Source organism: Cibotium barometz, chromosome 48, assembly GCF_041138505.1.
Source record: "Cibotium barometz isolate CiBa-2024 chromosome 48, ASM4113850v1, whole genome shotgun sequence".
Taxonomy (NCBI): domain Eukaryota; kingdom Viridiplantae; phylum Streptophyta; class Polypodiopsida; order Cyatheales; family Cibotiaceae; genus Cibotium; species Cibotium barometz.
Window position 1 is genome coordinate 612,115 of NC_141093.1, and position 24,741 is coordinate 636,855.

General features: G+C 39.3%; 1 protein-coding gene across 1 annotated transcript; it reads left to right on the forward strand.

The window, feature by feature from the left end:
- The first annotated feature begins 3,589 nt into the window (after window positions 1-3,589).
- LOC147610684 (beta-glucosidase 11-like) lies at window positions 3,590-6,394 on the forward strand. The gene is made up of 10 exons (XM_086785082.1): window positions 3,590-3,665; window positions 3,983-4,054; window positions 4,303-4,390; window positions 4,548-4,796; window positions 4,926-5,045; window positions 5,167-5,390; window positions 5,529-5,599; window positions 5,785-5,881; window positions 5,994-6,102; window positions 6,196-6,394. Exons 1-10 carry the CDS (start codon window positions 3,605-3,607, stop codon window positions 6,392-6,394), a joined length of 1,290 nt encoding a protein of 429 aa, XP_086641208.1. The 5' UTR covers window positions 3,590-3,604.
- The last annotated feature ends 18,347 nt before the right edge of the window (window positions 6,395-24,741 follow it).

Consider the following 24,741-nt stretch of genomic DNA (forward strand, 5'->3'; position numbering starts at 1 on the left):
TACTCACTCTGGCTGGTCAGTACACTTGTGCTATGGAAATGTTACCCTATTCTGGTGATGGTGTAGATCTCTGATGCATTAAAATAATGCAGCGTGTTGCAATAATGTTAATGCAGCGCCCTGACTTCTTTGGGTTCTGGCACACTACTAAGTGATCAGTTCACTTCTATTTGACAATGTTGAAAGTTTTCAGTGAGCATGCAAAGTTAACAATCCTCTGAAGCAACAATTTAATGCAGCGCCCTAGATTTTTCAGCTTGTTTGACCTTCTAGATTGAATTTGACTTTGAACACTTCATGGAAACACTCTCAGACTCTAAGGGTTGATCAGTCCACGAGGTCACGTTGCAATAATTATTACAATGCCAGTGCAATAACCGACTGACTGACAGGTTGGTGGTTAATTAAGTGTTTCAGAGATTCGTGTTCACCTAATCAGAGATAATTTTGAAAAAAGTCAACTTTAATTAATGCAACACCGTTGCAATAAATGCTGCCAGGCTGGTGCATTAAATTTTCTGACAGGTAGGTGCTGACAGCTGTCAGTGTGACTGTTGGAGCTTATTGCAGCGCCCTAGAACCAGTGTTCGAAAAAAACTATTTTCCCAAAAAGTAAAAAACCTTCATCTAAAAATTGTGAAATTATTTATAAAGAAAATTTTCAAATTTTGAAGGTTTTTGTTCTACAACCCCTCAAAATCTGCAGGTTTTTATACCCTCAAGTTTCAAATTTGAAGGTAGTTTTAAAAATATGCAGGTGCAAATTACACTATACCCGGGTTTTTTTCGAACAGTGCCTAGAACACTAATGCAGTGCTGATGATTCCGACCTCAGCTTTGACCATTTGGATCATTTTTTTGGTGTTTTTTCTAAACTGTGATTTGTGCACAGTGATGTGTAGGTGCTCTTCTAACTATGTGAAGCTAAAAAACACAAAAAACAACAACTTAAAAAACTCAAAATGAAGAAAGTGTGTTTTTGACCTCACAAGCCTCTTCCTGGGTTAGATCTTGCCCAAAAGATGACTGTGATAGGTCGTTTTTGATGTAGAAGAACTACTTTTCATGGATCTAAACTCAAAACAACAAAAAACAACAACTTAAAAACTCGTTTTTACTTTTTCCAGCCCACTGGCCACTCTTCTTTCCCTACTCGCTTTTGCAACCAACTAACGGTTTAGAAAGGGTAATGACAAGGAATACAACAACAAGAAACCAAGCTAGGCTGCTTACCTCCCTGGCAACGGCGCCAAAATTGTTAAGCCTTCTTGACGGAGACTAACGTGTCGTGGCGATCTTCAACCAAGCCGCTTGAGAGTGCTCAACCTCCAAGCCACTTCCTTGTGAGAGCTAGTTCACTTGAAGTTGTTGCGGTGTTGTCACGGGCACCGTCCTCAGATTCGATCTAAGCTACTACGCAATCGTAGAGGGAGAGGGAGAGGGAAGAATAGAAGGGAGAATCGTGAGCGTGGTGAATGGGGAAACGATCGTATGCGTAGCAACAAAGCAAGAGTACATGGAAAAGAAAGGAGACGATACACATGAGTGAAGGAAGCTCTTCTCTATTCCAACTCAAGCAAATGAAGGAATGAAGACCAAAGTCAACATTCTTGGCTTTTATACAAAGACCTTTTGAAGGGAGGTTCAACCCTAAAATTGGCCTAAGCCCTTTTATCTTCTAATTAATCCCTTTTGTGGCCCACGGCCTACAATGAATGGAATACAATTGTATGGACTATGTTACTTGCGTAACACCCACTTGCAGTACTGTAGGGGTTTCATATGGTGGTTAGTAAAGGAGGGTAGGCCAATTCACAAATTGAGAACAAAATATTTTTTGAACCCCCTTTTGGCGGGGATGGATGCCATCACGGAAAGATGGAGTACAACTGTTGGGCCTTGATGACATTCAATGATGGACTATGCGACTCAACATAATTTGGAGAGCCACTTCTCACAAACTTAATTTTTTGATGTTGAGGGTGCCTCGGACAACCTATGTGTGAGCTCTTGACTAAGCAAATGGAAGAACATCCTAAATTGTTGTCTAGTTTGTAAGCTTCAAAATGAAACCAGTCATCTCCTGTTCTAGTTTTACCACAATGCTCAATCGATTTGGAGAGGGGTGACCAAGTGGATGGATATAGCATAGATCTTGCTCAAACTCACTTGGAAGACTGCACTACTCGGAGATAAAGCTCGAATGAACATTGATGTACATGAGACATGACAGCTTGCACGAGGAATTATCCTCACCAGACTATGGAATAATAGAAATCATATGGCATTTCAACACCCGGCTATCAGCGGTGCAGAACTCCTACATCAAAGAATAAATTCTCTCTGTCCTTTTGGCCCCGTTAAGGGTCTGTGTGAAGACGGGGCCTATAATGAGGGCCTCTTTTTGAAAATTTCTTGTAGTGGGTCAACATGACTCTTCTAATGACACATTATTTATGACACATTATTTATGGCAAGCATGTGATATTATCTGAATATAAAGAAAGCTCTCCAGTTACCTACCCACTGTCTGCAACTCATCTCTGCCATTTCACTCAAGGCCTTTTCCCATGTTTATTCACCCTGAATGACTTTTTCCTTTTATCCTCTCCTTCCAAAATTCTACTGGTCGACCACTCTATTACATACATTTACACATCAAACTAATATCTCATCTACAAAACTATACAAAATTCCTATCAAATATTATCCTTCCAAATAAATAAACCTCTCAGAGTAGGGCCTGAGTGGTATCTCTACCTTGTCTTGGATTGATAAGTCCTCTCAAGTTCTAGATTGCTCGCTTTGCCGAGGTTTTGAAACTCCATTTTGTAAATATTTTCTTATGAATATATCACGTTGTTTTCTTTAAAAAAGAAAGAAAAAGAAATAAGTTAGTGATTAGTAATAGTGGGCATGGGGAATCACTACAAGGAATGCGCCTTGGTCTCTTGTTCCGTCCTACTTTCTTTATTATAAGCTCCTCACCACCTCCTGTGGTCCTAACACCACTATGTCCGGCACCCATCACTTCTTCCTTGTTTCCTTGCTTGCCTTCCTCCTCCAAACTTGCCCCCTTGCTCTCTCTCTCCAAGTCTTGCAACGCACCTGCTTCCCTTCTGGCTTCACCTTTGGCACAGCCTCCTCCGCATACCAGGTACCCCCACCTTCTCCTACTCCACTACCGGAAAATTTGCAGTTCTCTCATGCATTGTGCCCTCTCCTTTTCGCAGTGCGAAGGAGCGGTGAACACTGATGGAAGGGGTCCAAGCATCTGGGACTCATTTTCGAATAACAGAAGTAAGCTTCTTTTACTCTTGAAACAACTCATCACGCTCGACTCGACATCACACCAAAAATAGATAAACTAAAAGTACAGTTGAAAATGACGCTTGTTAGCATTCGTCTTGTATTTTTGATGATTTTGATCAGCAGCAAACATTGTTGATCACTCAAACGGAAGTATCGCTGACGATGAGTACCACCACTATAGGGTATGCTCTTTCGAACTTGTGGTGTTGAAAGGTTGTTTTGCATCACGAGACATATTTGATCTTGCTCACTTATAGGGATTTGATATTGGTTGCAGGAGGACGTCGACCTCATGTCTGCTATGGGAATGGATGCATACAGATTCTCGAACTCTTGGTCACGGATATTTCCAGGTGCTCATTGCATCGCGTTTTGATTAAATGAATACTTATCACAGCATGATGATTACACCTTGCACAATTTCTGACGGCTTATGTCCACGAGACCTTTCTACTAATCAACTTGTTAGTGAAGCATGTTCTCCCCCACTCCTAGCTCGAACAGTTATTTCTTTCTCACAAAAAAGTAAGCTCCCCAGTCTTCTCAAATGCACTGAATGTATACCTTAGAAGGTTTAGATAAAGAGGATAGCTAAATACGCAGGTCATAGATGACTCTCCTTGAGAACTGAATTCTAGAATCTAAATATTTGATGGGGATTATGCCACAGAAGGAACAGGGCGGATAAATCAGCTTGGAATAGACTACTACAACAACTTGATTAACAGGCTTTTAGAAAAAGGTAAGTGATTCAACAGGCACAATTTCGAGATAGCACAAGATGCACGTGCAATTACTATTTCCCGCTTTGAACTCAGAGTTTCGAGATATAGCACAAGATACACCTGCAATTGCAGCTGGTTTCTACGGTCCACGTCTAATGTACTATGTTTCTGCTTTTTCTGAGATTTACAAAAGTTTACCCGTTCTGTGGAATCTGACAAGCACGATGTTGCCTTGATTGATATATAACTAGATGCGTGAATGCAGGCATTCAGCCTTATGTAACGCTATACCACTGGGATCTGCCACAAGCACTTCAAGATGCTTATGGAGGTTGGCTTAGTAGACGTATCGTGTAAGTACTTTTTGGGAGGCTACTCTTTAATCGATTCTCGCAAAAGTGTTGTCGAGATCCTAGGATAATATAGTGCGCTAGTATACTGTTTTCTGCGTAAGTGCCCTAGGATACTGCATTCTCGTTTCAATATTAAGCTTGGAACTATTTTACTCAGGGAAGATTATGCATTGTTTGCTGAAACTTGCTTCAACGAGTTCGGTGATCGAGTCAAGCATTGGATTACCTTCAACGAGCCCAATGTTTTCATCATCGCTGGTTACAACAACGGAGTGTTCCCACCAAAAAGATGTTCAAGATACATTGGCGAATGTAGCGCAGGAAATTCGGCAACAGAACCTTACATTGGTCTTCACAATGTTCTTCTGTCCCATGCAGGGGCAGTGGAAGTTTACAGAAAGAAATGAGGTCTGTCTTCAAGTTCTGAAGTCCCTTTTCTTTCCAAAGTTACTTGTAAAATGATGCTGGCATGTACATTATATCTTGTGGAGCACAACGCATTTTATCAACTTTAAGGTTTCATCGAACGAATGCTGCAGGAAAAGCATAAGGCTTCCGTGGGGATCACACTGAATGCTATGTGGTTTGTTCCTCTAAGCAATTCCTCACAGGATGCAGAAGCAGTAAACAGAAACCTGGATTTTTACATTGGGTGGTAAGCTGCAACTTGAATGTAAAGCTCCGTGATACATGCTTTCGAGAGCCTTCTGATGATCAGCCATATTTATACTTTCTGTCTTGGCAATGATTTCGGCTTTATCAATCGCTCTGTGCAGGATTTTAGATCCTATTATGTTTGGAGATTACCCACAGACCATGCGTATGTTGGTGGGAGATCGCCTGCCTGCATTTTCGCAGGAGCAAAGAAAAAAAGTCCAGCATTCAATGGATTTCGTGGGTATCAATTACTATACGGCGTATTATGTAGCTGATGCTCCTGATGTCACTTCTAAATCCCACAAACAAGATTTCTTTTCAGACAGTCGATGTCATATGTCACGTAAGTGAATTGCATATTGCATTCTGTTTCGGTTTGTGGTCTGATCAGCAATCAACTCGCTCATCAATCGAACGTTCATTCTGCAAAATTGCAAATTTGAAGGCAATCCTTTTACTGAGATTTAACTTTTAATTACAGCTTTTGATCACAACGGGGTACCGATTGGACCTATGGTGATTATCACTCTACAGTTGTTTCTTGTGCCAATCGTAGAAACATTCAACGACGGTCATTTTTAATAGAACGTTATACAAGGGTATTCTACATAGGGAGCCTTGTTCACAATTATCCACAAATGACATCTAGAAGCTTAATTAGGATAATTTATTCCATAACTCCTTATGTTGAAACGTGAGCCTGATGGCAAATCAATTGAGAGATCCGACTTTTGCAGGCAGGATCAATGTACATAGTCCCTTCGGGCATCTACAATATTGTGAATTATTTGAAACGCAAATATGCGAATCCTACTATCTTCATCACAGAAAATGGTAAGCTGCTTGATTTGATCATATCGCTGAACATAAGCAAATATAATTGCCGTGCCTACTGATGTAGCCAGCTCCTGATGATTCTCGTGCCTTTTTCTGGTTAATTTTGTAGGCGTGGATGAGTTAAACAATGCATCGTTGCCGTTAAAGCAAGCATTGAAAGACCACACGCGAGTCCAATACTACAAAGATCATTTGATGCAACTAGCAAATGTGATGAGGTAATGCATGAGAACCCATTGAAAAACAATACCTAAAGTTACAATGAATTAGGTGGAAATGGGTTTGATAAGAACACAAATTAAACATGTCAGGGAGGGAGCAGATGTGCGGGGATTCTTCGTATGGTCCTTGTTGGACGATTTTGAGTGGACATATGGCTACACTCTACGCTTTGGACTCCATTTTGTGGACTACAAAACTCTGAAACGCTATCCCAAGACATCTGCTCGCTGGTTCACCAAATTCCTGCTTGGCAAAGGGTCTCATTATTTGTACCTGCCCACACCATGACATGATGATCCCTATCACTCTTACATTGGCATTTGTTTAATAGCGACGCCTTGGGACTTGGAAAAATTTCAGTTTCTTTGTAACTATTGCTGGAATACACGTCTGAAACCACTATATACCTTGTAGTAAAAGAATATTTTCAGGGTTTAAAGGCACTGGAAGACCACTTTTGCAGTCCACAAAGGAAGAGGCCAAAGATGCATTCCAGCCACTAGTAGATGTAAAAAAAGGTGACTTTGTTTTTGTCAGGCCTAATGAAATATATATCCAATTTCTTTGGGTGTAGTAGAGTCAGACATGGAGTCCAACATTGGTTCTGAACATTACAATATGATATTGATAGAATACAGGGCATCATGTTCATGTAAGAAGAATGCAAGTGACAAAGAAGTGTATGCAGAAAGTTTTTGGATGTGCAATGATATTGATCCTATTCATTGGGAGTAGGCAGGCTTAATAGTATGGATGTGGTTTTCATTGAGTTTGAGAAAAATTAGCCAAAAGTACACTCATACTACCATTATAAGATAGAAAATTTCAAAGATTCACCCAAGTTTATAAAGTTTTAGGTTTATATATAAAAAGATTCGCCAGCCCATCTATACTTAGCCTATTTTACTGGTGTCTTATTTTTTACCTTGGGTGTAGACCATAGGATTGAGCTATATGTTAAGCCACATTAAGAAGGATAAAGCTACTAGATAGCTTCACGAGTAGCTCCATATGGGGCATGTAAGTCCTAGTAAGCCGCCATTGGGTGCACCTATTCTTTTAATGGTAAAAAACGATAAGACCAAGAGAAGGTGTGTTGATTACACGCGTTTGGGGCACGTAAGTTCTAGTAAGTCTCCATAGGGTGCACCTATTCTTTTAGTGGTCAAGAAAGATAAGACCAAGGGAATGTGTGTTGATTACAAGGGTCTTAATAAATTTCCTATTAAGAATAAACATCCTTTGCTAAGGATGGATGACCTTATTTATTAGCTTTATGAAACATGATACATTAGAGAAAGGTTGAGATGTTTTAGGGACCCTTTAAGAGGTATCATTAGAAATTTTATGCACTTTTGCTTATAGTGTTAACTTACTTTGACTAGTTATTCTCATTTTATATTTTTATAGCTAAAGTAGCTTATGATGTGACTTATAAATTGTATACTTATGATTATTGTTGATGCAAATCTTGGAGTCACTTTCACTCACTTTTTGATCCCCCCAAAATTCAAATTTTATATTTTAAAATTTTGACTTCTTTCACCTTCTTTATTCTTTCTTCTTTTCTTCCTCCTCCCCTCATACTCTACTCCAATTTTTGCCCCTCCTCTATTGCTTCTTCTCCACTCCTCTCCCTTTTGCATGCTCTCACCCACTGTAGCTTTTCTCCTCCTTTTATCTGCATTACCTATATCACTCTCACCAAGGATTTTCCTCATTTCACTTCTCTTCCTATGTAAGGTTCCCCCCTTCCAAAATAGGGAAAACACTTAAGATAGTCCACTAAGTCTTATACTGGAGAAAATTTCTTACTCATCGACACCTGACCATGCAGAGATTCAAGGATACGATTCATAGTAAGACCTAGTTCTATCCCATAGGGAGAGCCTGGTCTTCTAAAAAATCAAATCACCCATAGGGTAATTGATCATAATTTAAGCAACTAATAGTCTTGATTCCTAGAGACAACGCTTTTTTCCTCATCCATGTAAGGTACATCCGCTGGCCTAGTCTTCTATAATAGGATTATCTGAGAATCTATTTATCTAGCATAGGGCTTTCACTTAATATGCTGGAAAGCTACCCGACTAATCGGGTCCACCCGTCCGTAGGATGGTGCCGTCGGGGCATTCCATCCTTCCACTTTCCACCCTACTCACGTGTAGATTTGTTTTCTAATTAATCTTACCACACTGTTTGTTGACATAAATAAACATATTTCTTAATTAAGACCCTTTTTGCAAGGTTTGTTAAAACAACCTTTTTTCACAGTATAATAATGCTAAAGACAAGATTTATAAAAAACGTTTATACATGAATCAATTCCATACAAGCCAAACCGGCTCTCTTATTCTTTTCCTTTATATTGCTGATGATCTAGAATTAGGCCTTCGAGCCTCTACATGCTAGGAAAAACCCTACGGGACCATACACCTCATCGTCGGTGGACGATGGCGAGGACTCAAGCCACCTGTCCCTCCCTCAGGCTCCATCGCTCGATCCTCCCGCCCCTCAGAGGGATGTCTATGCACTAGGGTGAGCTAATTCACCGCACTAGCCTTGGCCCTCAGAACTAGGAAGCATCACAATCACTCGCCTCAATCGGCATAGGTAGAAATCTTCTCTTTATCTAAACATTGTTCCGAGTCCCTTATTTCATGTGTTTGGCTTCTTTTATTGTGCCTCCAAAAGGTCTATTATTCTAAAGTTAATTGGCCTTATTATCGTAAGTTCATGCATCCATATACCTCTCATATGCTATGATCCTTCGAATTCCTTATTCTATATCTCCATGTAATATGGTACTTAACAAATTGTCATGGAAAAACATAAGGGAATCAATCCTTTATACAATCTAACCTATGATAGCAGTTTTATAATCTTAGTATCGTCTTGTAGAATAGCTCTATTCATTATGCACATTACTTCACATGAATCTTGCACCAATCTTCTTCTATTTACTCATAGAAATACTTATTGAATTCGATTATCTTTACCCTTGCTATTCCTATTTCTTGACCTAATTTTGCTCTAGCGCATGATTACTTGTAGCCAAGGGTGGGCTTGATGTTTCTCTTGAATTAGGAGACCTCTTCTTGATTAACATGGAAGGAACTCATGTCCCTCTCGACACTTTTCATATATAAAAAAACTTTATCATAGTCTCTGGCTATAATTATGTCTTCTGGAATAGATGATGGTTTCACATTCTTGATGAGGTTATTCAAAGTAGATTAAGCTTCCAAATGAATCGATAGAGAAGAATTACCTCATCCATCTCTAGAGCTAATCGAAGAATTTTAACAAAAGTTTGGTGCTATTCTTTTAGGGTCTTCCTTTCTTGGGTTAGCTTTAAAAATTCATTCAGTTTATCCTCTCGAAATCCTGAGGAAAAAACCTTTCTTGAAGGTGTACTTTCATGGCATCCCATAACTGATTCTGGTTCCAGTGGTTAGATTGACAACAGTGCTTCCAACTAATTTGGCATTTCTTACGATTTTTAGATGAGCAAGTGTGAACTTGCTTCTTTCATTGTATCAATGAAAAGTTCAAAACTATCAAATACTTATCATAGCGCCACATCTAAAGGCACTCTGGATTAATATATTTGAGATCTTCATTTCTTGAGAATTATATTTGAGATCTTTATTTTTTGAGAATTACACATCTGGTGCCTTGGGATTGACACATCTAAAGATTATCAGGATTAACACGTCTAGGATGATTAGTTTTTTGAAAATTACACATCTAGTATCTTGGGATTAACACATCTAATAGCATGATCCTCTGGGAATTACACATCTAGTATCTTGGGATTAACACATCTATTAGCATGATCCTCTGGGAATTACACATCCGAAGCTAGACCCATGTTTGTTTGAGATAGGTTCAAGATCTTGGATGATCGTCCTAGTGTAAAGCATCTAATGGATGGCATTCACACGTTAATCAAGTTATAATCTAAATAATTTATAATATGCAAGTTAATGAGATATATCCTAAAAATTTCTCTATCCTTCTAGTCATTTAGTCTCTCTCACTAGTTTCTTAATTTGATCGCCCTATGTTTTTCCTCAAAAGGTTTCCTCCCCAATCTTATTTCTCAAATTTATTGTACAAATATCTTGCGTGTGCACCCCCAAGATATAAGCACAATTTCATAGGATGATTGTCTCAACATGTGAGGATATTCAAATCCTTTCTATGGCCAGTAGAGATGATTGATTCATCCTCATATGATAAACAATCACTTGTTTTAATCCCTTGACAGTTAACCTTTGAAAAATAAATCCTAGGAACTAAGATCGGCTCTGATACCACTTGTAAGGTCCCCCCCTTCAAAATAGGGGAAACACTTAAGATAGTCCAGTAAGTCTTATCTTGGAGAAATTTTCCTACTCATTGACACCTTGACCGTGTAGAGATTCAAGGATACGCTTCATAGGTGTAAGACCTAGTTCTATTCCCCCGTAGGGGGAGCGTGGTCTTCTAAAAATCAAATCACCCATAGGGTAATTGATCATAATTTGGGCAACTACTAGTCTTGATTCCTAGAGACAACGCTTTTTTCCTCATCCATGCAAGAGCCACAGCCGCCGCTGGCCTAGTCTTCTAGAATAGGATTGCCTGAGAACCTATTTATCTAGCGTAGGACTTTCACTTAATATGTTGGAAAGCTACCCGACCAATCGGATCCACGTGTCCGTAGTAGTAGGATGGTGCCCGTCGGAGCATTCCATCCTCCCACTTTCCACCCTACTCACGCATCAATTTGTTTTCTAATTAATCCTACAACACTGTGTTTGACATAAATAAACATGTTCCTTAATTAAGTCCCTTTTCACAAGGTTTGTTAAAACAGCCTTTTTTCATAGTACAATAATGCCAATGACAAGATTTATAAAAAATGTTTATACATTAATCAATTCCATACAAGCCAACCTAGCTCTCTTATTCTTTTCCTTTATACTACCGGTGATCTAGAATTAGGCCTTCCAGCCTCTACATGTTGGGCATCAATCCTGTTGCCCCTCAAAGGGATGTCTATGCACTAGGGTGGGCTAATTCACCGCACTAGCCTGGGCCCTCAGAACTAGGCAGCATCAGAATCACTCGCCTCAATCAGCGAACCTCATTCTCCCAATGGTATGAGGGATACCATGGGCCAACTCCGGGCCTTACTAACATCTCCGCCATCCGGCTATACAAGCACAAGAACAGGGCATCGTCAAGGCAAGGAGACTTGTATCTATACCTTCATTTAACCAAAGATAACAATCCATTTACTCAACTAAACCATAGGACTAGAATCCATGTTACCTTCTTAAGAAAACAATCATTTTCACAAATATTTTAGCATTTCAACTTGTGATAAGACATTCTTTATTAAGGCATATGCTGTTGTTTAAAAGAATACAAACTTTAACTAGTAAATCAATCAAATAGATCACTATTAACAATTAATGGAGAAGCTGAGGCCATACCTCAACCCCTAAGAATGATATATAATTGAAAAATATATATATATATATACCTTATAGAAATTTATCGTTTATCGTTGTCTTTGCTCGTTAATAAGAGATTTAGAACTTGATATATAAGAATAGAGAGTCTTCTAATACCTTCTCTTATGATTGAAATCATCCGATCATCCCCAAGCTTTATCTCCTCTTACTCGTACTCTGACTTTTCTCTCTTTTGAAGATCTATGGCAAAATAGCCTTTCTTGCAACGCTATGGCATACTATTCTTTCTTTAAAAGAAAAGCTATGGAGTTTTGGTCTCTTCCTCTCTGAAAGACCATAGCAATCTAAACTTCTCTTCTAAAAGAGACTATCTAATAAGAATGAAGGGATATATACATCTCAAGCTCTAAGATTACCTTGAGGCTACTTGCTGCCTTCTTACAATTTTCCCTGTGTAGAGACCTTGACAGAATCAGCAAATTGTTTCGGCCATAACTCTCTGGTAAAAACTTAGAATATGGTCATATAACCAGTCAAAAGAATCGAAACGGTATCTAGTCTACATGCCTATGCGTGTAGAATAGGCAAAAAAAAGTCTATATATAGCCACAAATGTGCCATCTTTAGAAACACGTTGTTTTTTCACATTTTTAGTATGCATGGACTCTAAATATGTAAAAGTACTCTAAATACGACCTCCTATCACCTAAATTCTAATTTCTATTTTTAGAGATACTTATCTCTGAATAGAACTATTCTTGTCTTCTTATTTCTTTTAGGATTTTTGGAGCTAATATTTTTATTCTAACACTTTCGTAATGTTTCTAGCCTTATTGTCTCACTCTTCTCTAAGTGCACTCTCTTTCCTTCTTGAAATCTATATTAAAAGAGACACATACATGGCTTGGGAGGGACCTTACAATCTCCCCCACTTAAAAGATTCGAGATGTCCTCAGCTCGCGAGCTGGGGTAGTATCTAAGTAAATCCTCCTGTCTCTTTCAAAGTGGTGTCCCCACTAGTAGGTAGAAATCTTCTTTTATCTAAACATTGTTCCGAGTCTCTTATTTCATGTGTTTGGCTTCTTTTGTTGTGCCTCCAAAGGGTCTATTATTCTAAAGTTAATTGGCCTTACTATCCTAAGTTCATGCATCCATATACCTCTCATATGCTATGAACCTTCGAATTCCTTATTCTATATCCCCATGTAATACGGTACTTAACAAATTGTCACGGTGGAAAAACGTAAGGGAATCAATCCTTTACGCAATCTAACCTATGATAGAAATTTCATAATCTTAGTATCATCTTGTAGAATAGCTCTATTCATCATGCACATTACTTCACATGAATCTTGCACCAATCTTCTTCTATTTACTCATAGAAATACTTATTGAATTCGATTATCTTTAACCCTGCTATCCCTATTTCTTCACCTAATTTTGCTCTAGCGCATGATTACTTGTAGCCAAGGGTGGACTTGACGTTCCTCTTGAATTAGGAGACCTCTTCTTGATTAACATGGAAGGACTCATGTCCATGTCTTGACACTTTTCATATATATAAAAACTTTATCATAGTCTCTGGCTATAATTATGTCTTCTGGAATAGAGAATGGTTTCACATTCGTAAGCTTCTAAATGAATCGATGGAGAAGAGTTACCTCATCCATCTTTGGAGCTAATCGAAGAATTTTAACAAAATTTTGGTGGCATTCTTTTAGGGTCTTCCTTTCTTGGGTTAGCTTCAAAAATTCATTCATTTTATCCTCTCGAAATCCTAGAGGAACCTTTCTCAAAGGTGTACTTTCATGGCATCCCATAACTGATTCTGGTTCCAGTGGTTAGATTGACAACAGTGCTTTCAACTAATTTGGCATTTCTTACAATTTTTAAATGAGCAAGGGTGAACTTGCTTCTTTCATTATATCCATGACAAGTTCAAAACTATCAAATACTTATCATAGCGCCACATCTAAAGGCACTCTCGATTAGTATATTTGAGATCTTCATTTTTTGTTGAGAATTACATTTGAGATCTTCATTTTTTGAGAATTACACATCTGGTGCCTTGGGATTGACACATCTAAAGATTATCAAGATTAACACGTTTGGGATGATTAGTTTTCTGAAAATTACACATCTAGTATCTTGGGATTAACACATCTAATACCATGATCCTTTGGGAATTACACATTCGAAGTTACATCCATGTTTGTCTGAGATAGGTTCAAGATCTTGGATGATCGTCCTAGTGTAAAGCATCCAATGGATGGCATTCACATGTCAACTATTCAAACCTTAATGAAGTTATAATCTTAATAATTTATAATATGCAAGTTAATGAGATATATCCTGAAAATTTCTCTAAACAAAGTTTCGGTCTATCCTTCTAGTCATTTAGTCTCTCACTAGTTTCTTAATTTAATCGCCCTATGTTTTTCCTCAAAAGGTTTCCTCACCAATCTTATTTCTCAGATTTATTATACAAATATCTTGCGTGTGCACCCCCAAGATATAAGCACAATTTCATAGGATGATTATCTCTACATGTGAGGATATTCAAATCACTTCTATGGCCAATAGAGATGATTGATTCGTCCTCATATGATAAACAATCACTTGTTTTAATCCCTTGACAGTTAACCTTTGAAAAACAAATCCTAGGAACTAAGATCGGCTCTGATACCACTTGTAGGTCCCCCCCTTCCAAAATAGGAGAAACACTTAAGATAGTCTAGTAAGTCTTATCTTGGAGAAAATTTGCTACTCATCAACACCTTGACCAATGCAGCAGAGATTTAAGGATACGCTTCATAGGTAAGACCTACTTCTATCCCCTCGCAGGGGGAGAGTGGTCTTCTAAAAATCAAATCACCCATAGGGTAATTGATCATAATTTGGGCAACTACTAGTCTTGATTCCTAGTAGTAGAGACAACGCTTTTTTCCTCATCCATGCAAGAGGCACAGCCGGCTGGCCTAGTCTTCTAGAATAGGATTGCCTGAGAACGTATTTATCTAGCGTAGGGCTTTCACTTAATATGTTGGAAAGCTACCCGACTAATTGGGTCCACCCGTCCGTAGGATGGTGCCCATCGAGGCATTCCATCCTCCCACTTTTCACCCTACTCACGCGTCAATTTGTTTTCTAATTAATCCTGCCACACTGTTTGACATAAATAAACATGTTCCTTAATTAAGCCCCTCACAAGGTTTGTTAAAATAGCCTTTTTCCATAGTACAATAATGCCAAAGACAAGATTTATAAAAAACATTTATACATTAATCAATTTCATACAAGCCAACCCGGCTCTCTTATTCTTTTCCTTTATACTACCGGTGATCTAGAATTAGGCCTTCTATTTCTTGGGATAGCTTGTGAAAGAAGGCAAGCCCAAGTACTTTCGTTGACGAAAGTACTTTTTGGGACAACTTTTCAAAATTGCCATAACTCTCACATCTAATGTCCAAATATAGTCTCCAACCACTTAAATCGAAGGGAAAATGGCTTTGGGCACATTTAATGGGTTAAATCTTAGAAAAAACATGGTTTTCTATGAAATTTTTAAAGAATAAAGATCAAGATCTATAATTCGGTAAGTTTAAAAGCTATTTTTAATGCTTTTTTTAGCGACATTACTTAAGTCTATCCTACTATGTATATAGGGATGATATCCTTCTATAGACCCATGAACTTCTTGTCCTTTTGTTCATTAAGTTTATGGAGAGGAGTCTCTTACATGGGCATGATCTCCTTTACATATGCCTACATTCACGTGTAATAAATCCATGAGTCTCTATCCATGCCACCCTCACATGTAACTCCTAATATTCAATTGTACTTGTTTTCTAGCCATGTAATATCAATGCTTCTTTCTTGGAATGTAAAAAATACATAATTTATTAATATATCCATATTTCTTGGATAAACATGTTGGTGGGATCATGTGATTTTTCTCAAAAAGTTAGTAATTGCTCCTCTTTTATGATACCTTAGCTCGGGAGCTTGTGGGTTCTAGCTCGGAAAATGGTAGGTCATGAATAGCTAGCTATGCCTCAAAACCATGTAATTTTTAACCATTAAGTCCATCTTTTATTAAGTTTTGGGGATGACCAAGTGTGAATAAGGGCCAGATGTATAAATAACACTATTCTCATAATGAAAGGAAATCCCCCTTTGTGCCAATTGAGTTCAGTCTTATCTCCTTGATTTCTTGCTTCTCTATGGTGGGTGAGTGAGAGAGATATTTGAGAGGAGAGAGCTACATTCTTGGTGAATATTTCTTTCATGCTTGTGTGCTGGAGTGTGAGAGTTGAGAGGAGCGAGTGTCCTTGTGGTGAGAAGCATGGCAACCTCATGGTGTTAGCTTGAGGAGGAGGCAAGAGAGTGGTGCTAGCTACCACAAGCAAAGCTTAGAGTCTACAGTGACATGAGCTTGGATATACCGGCAAGTACCCCCAAGTTGAGTTGAGCATTGTCCTTTACATTAAGGAAGGGATGGTGTAGCTTGTAACATTTTTGACCCTATTGCAAGGGAAACACCTACCTTCTCTACTCTATTTGCACTCCCTAACATCTTCTTACAAGTCTCTTTTCCCTTACTATGACTGTTTGAAGCTATGAGATTGGTGGTTGAGAATAGAATATGTTGTGGATAAGGTTATGAAGAAAGAGGATAAAAGGAGGCATCAATATGAGAATAGGTTGTGGATAAGGTTATGAAGAAAGAGGATAAAAGGAGGCATCAATATGAGAATAGGTTGTCGATAAAGTTATGAAGAAAGAGGAGAAAAGGAGGAAAAAGGTTGTTTTACATTGTTTGGGCATTGAAAGTTGTCATTTACATTTTTTGTAGGATAGATAATCAACTAGTCTAGTATTGGCATCAATATTTGCATGGTGTGAACTCCATAATCACAATCATGATTATGTAGGGAACATCCATTTGTTGCATTTTCTAAAATCTCAAAAAATCATAAAAATTAAGAGCCATTGATTCCATTGCTTGTTGTCACTAGAAAATCCCTATTACATCAGACTGGAAAATCTAAACTGGAAAAACTAAGATATGCACCTTGAAACATTGAAACCTACAAAATCACGCTTACGTGATTCTATAGATTGTAGAATCATGGCCATAATTTCGGTTCATAGTGATCTAATCCAAAAAAATTTGGATTACGCATTTAATGCATCCTATTTTTGGAAAGATTCCATCTTATCCATTCATAATCACGATAAATGAATCACGACCGTATTGCCACATCACCAAAATCATGTCATGGTTGAGAAACATAGCATGATTGACACATCATCAATCATGGCCCAAGAATCACGTCCATGACTATTATTCACATGTGATTGCCACATCACCCAAAATCATGGTATCAAAACTTGACCAATTGATTAGATAGACCTCTAAAACAAGGTCTAAGGTATCAGGAGACTCATTTAAACAATCCTTGGACCATTTTGGGAAACAATCATAGCCATGATTCTCCAGAGAATCACGGCCCCCATGAGATTTTCTAAATTAAAAGGATAATTGTGTAAGAGGGTTCCTAGGATATTCCTAACACCAGAGCAAGTGGTAAACACTTGAGAATACCTAGAAAAGATTCTGTGATTTCTTTCAAAATCATGCTATGAATCTATAGACCCTTGCCATGATTGTACAGAAAATTGTCAGTTGTATACTTGAAAACTTCAAGTGTGTGCAAATCTTAAATTTTGGCCAGTTAAAACAATTTCATGTGCTAAAGGTCGGGAAGACTTGTTGGTGATGACATCGCCCCCCTGACAATAGCGCATCTAACCAGTCGGGATCCTCCTACTAGGATAAGCCTTATGTCATCTTGCAAGGTTAGCACAAAGGAGTGTGTTTTCTTTGCATGGGCTTAACTCTTTTGAGCCATCAAGCAAAGATGAATCCATGGAAAACCTTAACAAGACAAGGAGGTGGCAAAGAAGTGCACTTCTTCTCAAACACTGTCTGGAAGGTTTTTGGGCTTAGCCCAAGGAATCCTTGGATATGGAAAAGAGCCTGAAAGGGAAGCTCTACAGGTTGCCAAGGAAAAACCATCGAGATCAAACCAAGAAGTAAGTACTAAAAGACCTAGAAGCACATGATAAAAACTAAGGGAAGAACCATTACTAGGGATGAGTAACCCTCAACCTGCCGTAGTACAGTATAGTCCAAGAATAGGAAGGGATCCTATGAGTTCCCAAAGAATAGGGGGCAATGTACTTTCCCACCTCCAGAGAGCTAGAGATTGAGGAAAAATGAGAGAAGAAAAAGCCCAACTTAGAAGGCTTGAATAAGAAAAGAGCATAGACCTCCATAGGGAGCTGGTTGAGAGCTGGTTGAGAGGTGTGCTTATAATACAGCAAGAAGTGGAGACCATTTTGCTAATCTCATGGGATTCAGGCATGTTGAGAATTTGGTTGAATAAGAAAAGACTAGCATAGACCTCCATAGGGAGCTGGTTGAGAGGTGTGCTTATAATACAGCAAGAAGTGGAGACCATTTTGCTAATCTCATGGGATTCAGGCATGTTGAGAATTTGGTTGTACGCATTAGTGCCTAGAAGTTGAACTAGAAGTGGAGGAGGGTATGCCATCTTTAGACCCTATTTCAGAAGAGCCTTGGGATGACCTAACCGCTCTCACAATACCTCTCTCAAGAAACGAGGAGCAGTTAGAGAAAACTTATCGCAAGGCTGAGTTAGATGCAATACTACAAACCCTAGAATTTCAGAAGTGCACGAGAGGCTTGTTGTTATAAGGAGGGAGCTTGGGAGTGGTAGTCTTTGTTACTACGGTAGCTCCGTCGAATGCATTACTAGGCAAAACATGTTGGAAACTGGAGGTCACTTCTTGGGAGGTCACCCATCCCAGTAGTGTTCACGCCACTATGCACTTAACCTCCACCACTCTATTCCCTTCCAAAGCCATGAAAATGGGTGGAGGAGGGATGATAATGGGTCTTCTATTACCTATAGTAGATGATCCCATTTCTTGGGACTCTATGCATGTGGGATATAGGCGGCTAGACCATGACCTTTTAACACCCTCCCTTGGCAGCCAGGATATAGGATACCTAGAGGCTTTGATGATACGGGGCTTAGAGGCTTCTCACAATGTTAGTGATGTCATGGTTGGTTCCGTTAGAATTTACCCACACAGCCTTCTTTTTGGCTTGTGATTACACTCAGCATGTCAACAAGCTTGTCCATCCACTCATACACATATTCAGCCTTCGTTCAGCTCTGTCAAGAGGAATTGGCAAGTTTATCATCTCAACTAACAACATCCCAACATGCCCTCCTTGGCTTTGATACCATGTTGGAAATTGGGAGCCACTTCCCGGAAGGTCACCCATCCCAATAGTGTTCACGCCACTTCATGCTTAACCTCCACCACTTTATTTGCTTCCAAGCCACCAAAATTGGTGGAGGAGGGATGATAATGGCCCTAGTCTTCTATTACTTATAAATGATCATATTTCTTGGGACTCTATGCATGTGAGATGTAGGTAGCTAGGCCACGACCTTCCAACAAAACAAGCATGACCACCTCAAAGAGACGTATAAAGGATATGACTCTAGATGAGATAAGAATTGCACTCTTGGAAAAGATAAAGCTAAATGAGGTAAAGGATGCACCCCACAGCCAACATTTATACCCTTGACTAAGTTGGTGTGGTACTCAATATATCAGCAAAACTATATGAGCATTGAGCATCCTTAGTTAGGCCTTGCTCATTGATGTATTGTGCACATTGTATGCAACTTGGGAACCATGATACAAGTATGTGTAGGTACCCATGTTTACCCAACAGATACAAGTACCTCAAGTGCCCTCAGATGACTTCCACACCTGGGTAAGTGCTAGCTCTAGGGGTAAATCTTTGAAACATACAAAACCAGACAAGGGGAATGTATAGAGTACCTGAAATACCTATATTGCCACCTCTTCTACCACCACAACTACAGCACCTCGCAGAACACTGATCAATCAAAGGATTATTAAGGAGATGCTGGAGGAAGAAGAGTGTGCATGGGAGCCCCGACCAACTTTGGAGGAGTTAGATGACAATTGGGAGGTAACCGTGGAGTATTTCTAATGCAAGGGAATACATCAATGCCGATATTCCAAGCTACAGCACGATGGAAGGGCCATGAGATTAATACCACTATGAGAAGAGCTATGTTGCAGTGCTACCATTGTCAAGGACCTCACCGAGTGACTGAGTGCCCACATAAGATTAATGTAACAAACTCACAAACTACTGTAAACACCCACAACAAACCTGCAAACTAATCAATTCAACACACACCCACAACAAACGTGCAAACTACTCAATTCAACACACACCCACATATAACAAACTTGCCACTATTCAATGCAACACACACCCTGGGCTGAGTAGCGTAAAGTGAAGAATTGACCCCATGTGATTAAGGGCTATCCTTCCAAGGACACTGGAGAGTCTTCATCAACCACCAACCCAACCATGGGACTTTGCATTATTGGGGTGCAATCTAGGGTGGAAACAACACCACTCAAAGTCATAGTGAAACTTTAGAAATAGAAAGTCAATATGTAAAAATTAAGAATTAGAAAATCACGGTTAGTAGAGGTTTAAAACCTAAAAGAAATAAAAAGGATTTAAGACATTGAGGGAAGAAAAGGGACAAATTCAAATGTTTGTTAATACCCTAGAGAGAAATCTCGAGTAATTTTTCAAAGCATGTTATAAGTTAACCCAATGTTATCATCTAATAAATGAGGAGAGATTATCCTAAATGAATTCTCTTCTAGATTTAAGGAATAAGGAAATGCAAGAGAAAGGTCCTAAAGAAAGGATAAAATCCGAAAGATCTACCTTAGAATCATCAAGTTAGTTAAAAAGCTATAATTTTGAGATATTGTAATTAAGACCCCAACATAAAGATTATTGCACCTTGCAGGAGGTGAGGGTGATTGGCTTTCAGGCACATGAGTGGCACATCGACCCTCCATCGGCCAAGCTAGCCAAAGAGAACCCATAAATCAAGGGAGAGTTGTTAGCCAAGCCTTCTATGTGGACAACAAGAAGGAGAATATGAGCAAAGAAGGTGGGAGGAGGAGACTCTGTAGTAGTAATTTAGGATGGTTTGGATGAAGGAACGGTTGAAACCGCATCCACTGAGTCAACAAAGCAAGAACAAGAGTTGAATGAGGAAGTAACACGTAAGGAAACCAAATTGGTTGAAGAGTCCTAGACACCAAGGGGAGTGGGTGAATACCAAATGCCCAAAAGGAGATTGAAAAGTTAGAGGTTGCAAAAGCTTTAGTTTGAGAAAGAATATGATTGATTGAACGTCTATAAGCTAGTTGGGTAGTTGAAACAATCTATCCGAAACAGAATCTCAGAAAGGAAGCCAAACAGCTAAATGTGCTGGAGACCATTTCAGAACATAGTGAAGGTGAAAATAACTCAGAAGAGGAAGGATGAAATGACCTATTCTCATAGATGTTTGATGAAGAAGGGGATCATCCTTTTTATGATTCAAAAAATCTTGTTTTAGGCTCATTTATTAACACGGCTAGATGGGATCGAACACCTAGGGATGTGGTCAGACTATCTACCTTTCTCTCTGTAGAAATCAAAATGTCAATCTAGAATAGAGGATGGTTTCACATTCTTGATGAGGTTATTCAAAGGTATATTAAGCTTCCAAATGAATCGATGGAGAAGAGTTACCTCATCCATCTCTGGAGCTAATCAAAGAATTTTAACAACAAAAGTTTGGTGGTATTCTTTTAGGGTCTTCCTTTCTTGGGTTAGCTTCAAAAGTTCATTCATTTTATCCTCTCAAAATCCTGGAGGACAAACTTTTCTCGAAGGTGTACTTTCATGGCATCCCATAACTGATTCTGCTTCTCTAAGTGCACTCTCTTTCCTTCTTGAAATCTATATTAAAAGAGACACATACATGGCTTGGGGGTCCAGGGAGGGTATTGGAATTTATGGCCCCTCTACATGGCTTTAGTAGTGGACCTTAGTAGATTATTTCTCTAAGGTTTAGTAGCATGGATTTAGTAGTGGACCTTAGTAGATTATTTCTCTAAGGTCAATTGGAATTTGGCTAAGAGGAAATTTGCGACTGTGGGCTGATCTATAGAAGACCGCATGCAGGCCGATCCTCAAACCAACAAAGGAATACCTCTACCTCTTGAGAATAATGGAGATATGGAGAAAGGGGGAGTGGCAGGAGCTAATGCCTATAGTTTCTTGGATGGGTTCTCAAGATATAACCAAGTATCCATTTCATTGAGGACTAGCATAAAATTTCCTTTACCACAACTTGGCGAACTTTTTCATATAAGGTCATGCCATTTAGATTAACCAAATCCCCACAACCTTCCTAGAGATTAATGAGCACAACCTTCAAGGATTATTTACAAAAAGGTTAGAGGCATTTATTAATGATCTCTTTGTATATTTGCAATGGTTAGACCATCTAGATTGGCTGAAAAAGGTATTTAAAAGGTTAGAGGCATTTATTAATGACCTCTTTGTATATTTGCAATGGTTAGACCATCTAGATTGGCTGAAAAAGGTATTTAAAAGGTGTCAATTGTATCGCATATCCTTGAACCCTTTAAAATGCCAATTTTGGGTAAAGCATGGAGTGATATTAGGGCACATTGTATCCAAAAATGGGATCTCCATTGATGACAATAAGGTAAAACTCATCCTAGAGATGCCACCACCACCCATAAATTACAAAGGGGTACAATGGTTCATGGGGCATGTTGGCTATTACCACAGGTTTATCATATGCTATGATGATATTGCCATGCCATTATATAAGCTTTTGATTATGTTCGAATGTACTCAAGAGTGTTAGGCGTACGATGAATTAAACAGGGCATTATCCTATGCACCCATCTTGAGACCACCAAATTGGGTCCTTGTATTCCATGTGCATTGAAAAGATGCAAGGGAGAAGAGAGTTTTTGCAAGCACACACACACTCACAAAACCCTAAAAGAGAACACACAAGGTGAGAGGCTGAAAATCTTCTTCTTCTTCACACAACACTCAACACACCATATACAAAGATAAGAGTACACACAATATGAAAAGGTACTCAACCAAATACATACTAGGGTTCTCTATAGTGTGAACCCAACTAAATGAGCTGGCGCTATAACTATGCCAGTCTCTAGAATGGCTGTCACACAGCATGTCATCCCACTGGCCACATATCACCCATTATCTCACCAACCATGCCAGTGGTGTAAGTGTGGGGCCTATCCCCCAGGCGGGTCATCAGTGTCCACCGCCTCACTAGATGAGCTCGATATCTCAACACTCCCCCTTGAGCTCAACTCCATCTCATGTACACCAAGCAAAGCCCTGAATCTGCGAGCTTCTCTGTACCCAATGCTTTGGTGAAGATGTCAGTGACCTGATCCTGTGTGCTGACATAAATAAGGTCAACGTCTCTTGCCAAAACCTTCTCTCTGACAAAATGGTAGTGGACCTCTATATGCTTCGTGCGAGCATGAAAAACTAGGTTCCTGGCCAACTGTATACTGCTAATGTTGTCACAAAGAATGACAACTTGTCTATCCACTGATAGACCCAAATCTGCAAGTAGCTTTCTCAACCAAGCTACCTCACATGCTGCCATAGTAGCACCTCTGTACTCGGCCTCTGTATTGGATAGAGCAACCGTAGGCTACTTCTTGCTGCTCCAAGTCACAGCAGCACTCCCCAAAGAAAACATGAAGCCACCAGTAGATCTTCTATCTGAGATACTACCAACCCAATCAGCATCTATGTACCCATGTACACATATCTCTGTCCCAGTTTCATAAAATAGTCCACAATGCAAAGTAGACCTCACATACCTCAGTATGCATCTCAATGCATCCAAATGCGGGCATCTCAATGCATCCAAATGCAGCTTCCGAGGAACTTGCATAAACTGACTCACCAACCCAACAACATAGCTCAAATCTGGCCTGGTGATCGTCATGTTCCTACTATGCGCCTATACATAGTAGGATCCTCCAAAATCTCTCCTGAATCTGCACTCAACTTGCCATTCTGATCCAATGGCACTGAGATAGGCTTATAGCATGTCATACCATACTTGGACAACATGTCCAAGCCATACTGTTGTCTCTGCAGTAATCCAATACCATGTGGTGACCTAATCACCTCAATGCCCAAGAAATATCTGAGCTCCCCTAGATCCTTCATCTCAAACTTCTGTCTAAGCAAGATCTTTACATCAAATATCTTTGCATCATGGTCCCCATAATGATCAGGTCTGTTGCGTGACGAGTGGTGATCAATGCAAGGATACAACACAAAGATGGAAGCAGGAAAACAAGAGACTTGACATTCTTATTTAGGACTCTTGTAGAGAGTTCCAAGTTGTAGATGACAAGAGTTCCAAGTTGTAGGTGAGTGTGGGAGTGGGCTTGAGAATAATCCCACATGGGAAGTTTTGGGTGTTTTAGGAGTTTTAGTATAAATAGTGGCTCATTTGAGAGCTCACACACACATTGGGCTAAACTCATGCCTGAGCTCTCTTGAGACTAGCTCTCCCTCTTGTTCATAGAGATGCAAGCTCTTCTCTCTCCCCATCTACACTATTGTATGAGCAATGCTCTTCTATTTCAATGCAATGAGATGATGTTTTTCTCTCTTCTCATCTCTATTCTCTAGTGTGTATGCTTCTTTGTTGATGCTTGTGGATTCTCTATTAGGCTTTGTGTGGTAGTGGATTTAAGCTTAAGCTTCTCCATAGCTTGTAGCTTATCCATGGGCAAGGCATTGCTTGAGTAGTGAATGAGAATGCATGTTTATTTCAAGTTCCATTAAGCTTCAAGGTTTGTGTGCATGCAAGGGAAGTAAGTGCTTGAGAATGAAGTGTGCTTGAGCTTGTGTGTGCATTAGCTTAACCTTCTTCTTGTATTGGATGCATGAATGAGTGGGATGATGAGTGAATGAGCTATGGCAAGATTGAGCTTGTGTGTAAAGTCTATGTCAAGGTAGTGGTGTTCATAGCATTTTCTCCATTCGTGGATAAGCTTTCGTGCACCGGTACGGGTTGAATCTCTAGCTCCGAAAGGGATGCAAATCCCATTGGATTGAGCTAC